The following is a 6890-nucleotide window of genomic DNA, read 5'->3' as shown; positions in this document are numbered from 1 at the left end:
GTAGCCCACGCTCTTAACCACTACGCCATATGCCCGTGGGCATATGGCGTAGTGGTTAAGAGCGCGGGCTACTAACCCCAAGGTTCCGAGTTCGATTCACGGCAGCAACCTGATTAATAATAGTAATAATAATAATAGTAACAAATAATATATTATTTTATATATTATATATTGTATAGTTCATACCATATTCATATATTCATAACAATAGAATTACTGTCAATCTATTCGCTCTTCTCATTTTCTCTGAGTTACAAGAAGTATTCTTTCTTATCCACAGACTTAAATGTTTCAACAGCATTCACAAAATCTAATCCACTCATACATTTTGGTCATTAGTCCATCTGTTATATAACACTGACCACATCCTGGTTCTTATCCTGGCTAACTTACATATAGGTAAGGAGAATATTGTATATATCACATGCAATGAAGATCCGTGTGTTTGTCTAATCATACAATGAAACAAAAATAAGTTTATGCTGTTAAATAGTTGGCAAGCTCAGTAGAGAATACACTGGTTTCTGAAATCCCATTATTCAGTCTCTCTTGTGTTGGTGCCATGAAAAATGTAGCCAATACATTCTGTAAACTGGTTGATGATAGTTAGGAGCATCTTGCTGATAACCATAGAAACCATGTCAAAGGTCACATGACCATCAGTTTATGAGAGTAGCCACACTCAATAGGAGGTGACTAAGACTTTGATGGCTCCTCCAATCCCTGCCAGTGGGGGAATCAGATGTGGTGATGATACTGATGTTAATAGTGATGGTGGCAGTGATTATTCTATTCTCAACAAATATATAATTTCTCTTTATTACTAAATGTATTTATTTGTTGTTTATATATATATTTTTATCTTTTTAACTTTTATTTTTTCATGAATTTCCAGAGAAAAAATTCTTTGACAAAGTCCTTGGCCTTCGCAGCAGTATAAGTGATGAGGCTGGATTAGAATCCATGGACCTGCATCATTTAGAAGATGACCAAACAGTTCCTTCTAAACTGACTGATCTTCCGTTCTCTCTGATGGCTTCTCCGGGCAGTGCTTTTCATATAGAAACTGCTGACCACTGCCTAGATCTACCTCGGGCTCCACCTCCCAGCTATGAGGAACATAAAATCATTTCTAAATTTCATCACCAAGAACTTTCTCATGAAGATCAGGCAGCACGCTGGGAAGATATTCAAGATATAATTAGAAGGGAATCATGTGAGTTAATAATTAATTTACTCGTTTATTTAATTAAATTTTATTTACTTTATTTAATCATATGCTGTCTGTATTTGCCACTGCCATGTAAGTTAAGTAAGAGGTTTCTTGAAGCTGGTATTTACTGAAAAGGACACAAAGAAAGCAATATAAAATATAAGCAATGGGAGCGTTGTAGTGATGGAGGTGGTGATGTTTGAGTATTTTTAGTCAGCTCTGTTGTGTGTAAAATGTAAAACCATGTGATAAGGAGATGATAATGGATTAAAAGATGATCTGGTTGGCATTATTCTAGCCATGGGCAGCCTCGTTTTTATTGTTGATCATGCTGTCCAAATACTGTGGCATGAGATCACATTCAGAAAATTTGTCTATTTTCACTCAGTGTGAACACAGTAAAATGAGTACTCCTGCTCAGTAGGTCACATGATGATGAGGAGGTTAAGCCATTGTTTTTGGTAGTGTTGCTGTATATGACTGACAAATTGTTTCGTTAACTTGCAGTGCTGAGCTGATATCCTGCCAAGGGTTAAAAAACATTTGATAAACTGGTGCCCTAGGTCAGCCATTGAAATGCCTGTCATTTTTCTATTGTGCAATACTGTCACAACTAGGACAAGTTTCACATCTCACTTTACACAGCAGGAAGTGTAACTAACATTTCCAAAGCAGGTAACGCTTACACAAGAATTCATTGTAAAAGCCCTGTTTGATAACATTTCATTTATAAACTTTTGGTATTTTGATCCTATTTCTACTTTCTGAGTATCATCTGACCTCCTTTATTGTAGTAATACAATGACTGAATCATAAGAACTGAGATTTTTACCGTCTCATCCTGAGCTCTTTGTCCCTTTGTTACCAAACTTCTCAAGAATAATAGTTAATGAAATACATCTGTATATAGATAAGAAATTTGAACCTTACTCGTCCCCACAAAAAAAAAAGAGCTTTTCTTGACCTTTTTGTTCTCATGATTATGTTGAAATTCAATTCTGTATGGTAGAAATTAATTTTGAAAATCAGGATGAATTTAGTAAAATTATTTTTATATTCATGTTCCAAAAACCAGCTTAATAATAATAAAATTTTGATGAAAGTTTTAATTTCATTCCCTTTAACACAAGACATATGTTTCCATAGCTCCGAGGGGGTGGTCTCAGGTGGGTTTGTATCAAGAGTTAAACGCAAATTATATAATCTGTATCTTGACATCCTGTGCTTTAAAATTTTGCCATTCGTGATGGAGAACAGCATAAGACATCCGCATAGTACTTGTAATTCTACTACTCAATATTTTGCATGTCTCATAAGCTGGATTAATTGTAAGGTTATGTTTAAAAGATATGCAAGAATTGTAAGCTGTTTAACACCTTAAAACAACAATACTGCAAACCTGGCCACTGTACACCAATCACTGTTTACAGTGATTGGTATATAGTAACCTGGGATCCTATGTTACATTCTGTTTATCCTGTTTCTTTCAGGGCAGCTGTACATTAGTAGCATTTAATTAACATAATTAACATACCAAGAGTTTGTGAGCTGTTTACAGACAATAGCCCAATATGATTGGTCAGTTATGTGTGTTAATCAAGCCAATCACATTAACCTTTGAAGTTACCGGTACTTTTGAATATTTAAATACATGATTTCTTGAAAAGGTTCAAGGTGACACCTTCTCACGTGTCTCAACACTTTGTGAAAATTTCTCATACATTGAACCAAAATTAACACTTGTAACCCATTGTGAAATAATGTTAGTTAATTTTATACAGTGAATATAATTGAAAACCTACATTATAAATAAAGACTTGGGGACAGAGCAATCTGATACACCCAATCACCTTATGTTCTAGCATATATGGTAATTTGAAATTGAAGTCTCCTTAACATTGTCATGATTTTAATTCCTCTTTCTCTTTTAATTTATATTGCAGCCACCTTGACAACTTTAAGTTCGGTGTCTTCTTTTTCCTCGTCTGTTAAAAGCGAGAATAGACCCGGTCTGGACTGCCAAATCCAGTGTAAGTACTTCCAGCACTCGTTCCAAAACTAGCCTCTGACCAACGCTCTACCTAACAACCACTTCATACCATTCTGGCCACATATGTATACAGACAGTCCACAAGCCTCCGGGCAAAGCGTTCCATTTCTACACACCTGTCCAACGAGTTAGGCAAAGAACAGGTTTGCTGTCGTGAACTTTGGTCTTTTCTCATGGGTCAGGTATGAACTAAATTTCTGTGTTTAGAGCAGAAATATTTTGGTTGTTTCGTAGTTTTGTTCTCTTTTGTTTTTTTCCTTCTCTCTCTCTCTCTCTCTCTCTCTCTCTCTCTCTCTCTCTCTCACTATCAATTCTATCTCTCTCTGTCTTTACTCTCTCTGTCTTTACTCTCTCTTCTCTCCTCTCCCTATCTTTTCTCTTTTGCTCTGTGCTTGTTTATTTGGTTAATAAGTTTTGCTTTTTTTGTTATTTTGTTTGTTTATTCCCTCCATTAATTTTGATTTTATTTTCGTCCTAGTGGCCACATTTAGAATAGCTATTTGTCCCCTTTATTAATTTTTGTTGTTATTTCATCATAATCCGTTATATTCTACTTCCTCTTCTGTCTGTAATTGTATTTGTTTGCTTATATAATTCAGCATCATAAAAACAATACTTTCTACAATCAGACTTTTATCATGGATTGGAAGATAGTTACATCATCAGACAAAATGCCTTTGCAGCATTTAGTTATTGCTCCTTACATTCTGAGTTCAAATCCCACTGAAGTCAACTTAGCTTTTAATATTTTGTGAGTTAATTAAACTCCCAGTCAAACAATCCAGTTGACTTAACTAACATTTCCCCCCCACAAATTTATGACCATTGCTTTTATGTCAGCAATTTGTCTTTGTATTGTCCTCATAAGTCTTGTCCTTCTGGCAGATTCATTACTACACTACACAAAAAGTTTCACAACATTTCATCTTGAAGAGGTCAAAAGCCATTGAGATTAACTTCACCTTTCATCCTTTCAGGGTTGACCCCTGACATCAATGTAATTGACAAGACTCTCCTAACAAAATTTCAGGCCCAGAGCAGAAAGGATTATTATTATTATTATTATTATTATTATTATTATTATTATTATTACTATTATTATTATCATCATCTTATAATGTAAAACATTCCAGCCTATCTTTTATCCATATATGGAAATCTGAGATTATACAACATTCCCTTTTTGAAGTAGTAGTAGTAGTAGTAGTAGTAGTAGTAGTAGTAGTAGTAGTAGTAGTAGTAGTAGTAGTAGTAGAAGTAGTAGTAGTAGAAGTAGTAGTAGTAAATAATGATGATGACAAAAAGAATGGAAATGATGATGGTGATGCTGTTGATGATGGTGTTGATGTTATTATTCACTTGTGATAGAGAGGAGGAGATTAATCATCATACCAATAGTATGATGATTAATGTTGGAGAAAGAGCATTGACACTCATTAGTCTCTTGTTGTTTCCCTTGTAGCCTGGTCAAGTGGACAATCAGTGCCAGAAGTACCAAGCAATTCAGGTAAATATAACTTTATACACACGCACACACACACACACACACATACATTCTTGTATCTGTTCCTTTTATATTTGTTTTTCGATGGTAACATGGATTATTTGAATATACTTTTGAGGCATTCTTTTACGACCAGATGCCTTTCCTGATGTTAACCTTTACCTATTTTTCAAGTTAATATAATATATGTGTGTATAGGTGCAGGAGTGGCTGTGTGGTAAGTAGCTTGCTTACCAACCACATGGTTCCGGGTTAAGTCCCACTGCGTGACACCTTGGGCAAGTGTCTTCCACTATAGCCTCGGGCCGACCAAAGCCTTGTGAGTGGATTTGGTAGACGGAAACTGAAAGAAGCCCATCGTATATATGTATATATGTGTTTGTGTGTCTGTGTTTGTCCCCCCCCCCCCTCCAACATTGATAGAATAAGTACTAGGCTTACAAAGAATAAGTCCTGAAACAAGTAAAAAGAGTAAAAAAAGAAGAAGAGATGTGTATGTATGCACACACATTTGTTGGAATTGATAACTTGACGAGGAAATACTTTCTTTCCTTGTGGTTCTGAATGGCATTACCTAACCAATTAACTTTTATTTCCTTGTCTGTATGTATTTGAACATCTGGAAACATGGTGGTTTTGTAGTTTTCTGAAACCTTTGTTTCATAAGTTTAGGTTTTAATTGCCTCATTTCTAAAACTATTTCAGTATCAGGTAAAATACTTACACTTCTTCTTTTGTCATTCTAGGTTCCAACTGCAGTATTGCTCAGACACCAGAATGGTATTCAAACAGTGTACAAGGTACTATACCTTTATATATATATATCCTCTATGTTTTGTGTAGATAAGAGTGCAATTTTGTTCAGCTGTGTACCTCTTTCTCTCTCTCTTACACACACACACATGTGCATGCATAAATGGTCTGTTGCTCTGTAGAATCTCCAAAGTATTCTCAGTTATCACCCCAGAATAAATTGGAAACTTGATCCAGTGTATTCTTGTTTGAGGAACCAGTAACAAATTGTGGAAACTCTAGAGTAATAGGCCATCGGATCACTCTATCAAGTTGAGTGACCAAATCTCATTTGATGACATAACAAAGGAGCCTCAACTTAAGTTACTTGTCCTGCTGAAAATAGCATCTAAATCTCCATCAAATCACTACCGTAGACTATATAGTCTTAGATAAAAACCTGAAGAAAGAATGAACTCGCTCAGCAAGTACTTCTTATATGTTCAGTTTATGTGCTATTTTAATTGTCATAAAACAACGATTTAGACATGGACAAACCCCTGTTGTATTTCACTCTTCAGTAAGTCTGATCGCTTAAAGAAAGAAACCTCATTACAGTCAGTGGAACAGTTAGAAACAGCAGCCAAATTTCACTCACATCATGTACTACTGTTGTAACAAAAGAAATGACACATTAGAAAATATTTTCAAATATTCAATGTTTGAAAAGATAAGCCTCCCCGCAAAACTGGATGGATAAGCTTTAAATGCCTTTGATCAGAGGTCTGCTCAAGTAGGACTGATCTAATTAACAGGATGATAAGCATTGCTCATTTATTCCACATTTGACAGCAATTTGCATCATGAAGAAACAGCTTTGGCCCAATTGACATCCAATATACTCGTTAGGAAAATACAAGCCATTGTTGTAATTAGTATAAAGACGAGGAAGAATTAAAAAACTATTAAAGTAATTAAAGATGTAATAAAAGCTTGAAACAACTCTTAATTGAAAACCGTGAATTGAATAAGTTGATTAATTAATAAAACAAAAACAAAAGCAAACGATTTGTTTGCTTGCACTGGTGCCCTGAAAAAGAATTCAGTACAATTTGTATAGTGGTTGGCATTAGGAAGGGTATCCAACTGTAGAAACCACAGCAAAGTGGAGACTGGAACATGATGCAGTCTCCAGGCCATTTGGCTCCTGTCAAACTGTGCAACCCATACCAACATGGAAGATTGATGTTAAAAGATGACGACGATGATGTTTATACACACATGCATATTATATATGTACAGGAGTGTGTGCTTATGTGTATATAATATATATGTATACATGTATGTGTGTATATATATATATATATATATATATATATATATATATATAT

At 35.0% G+C, this 6890-nt stretch overlaps 1 protein-coding gene across 1 annotated transcript in view; it reads left to right on the top strand.

Moving 5' to 3' along the window:
• The window catches only part of LOC106876427 (Friend leukemia integration 1 transcription factor), a 41889-nt gene that overhangs the window by 19777 nt on the left and 15222 nt on the right, over positions 1 to 6890 (top strand). Inside the window, exons 2-5 of the mRNA XM_014924970.2 lie at positions 896 to 1216; positions 3157 to 3243; positions 4726 to 4770; positions 5514 to 5567. Coding sequence (XP_014780456.1) covers positions 896 to 1216; positions 3157 to 3243; positions 4726 to 4770; positions 5514 to 5567 — 507 coding nt within the window. The remainder of the gene's footprint in view (positions 1 to 895; positions 1217 to 3156; positions 3244 to 4725; positions 4771 to 5513; positions 5568 to 6890) is intronic.

Source organism: Octopus bimaculoides, chromosome 5, assembly GCF_001194135.2.
Source record: "Octopus bimaculoides isolate UCB-OBI-ISO-001 chromosome 5, ASM119413v2, whole genome shotgun sequence".
NCBI lineage: Eukaryota > Metazoa > Mollusca > Cephalopoda > Octopoda > Octopodidae > Octopus > Octopus bimaculoides.
The sequence above is the reverse complement of the archived record's forward strand: the minus strand, read 5'-3'. Positions and strand labels throughout refer to the sequence as shown.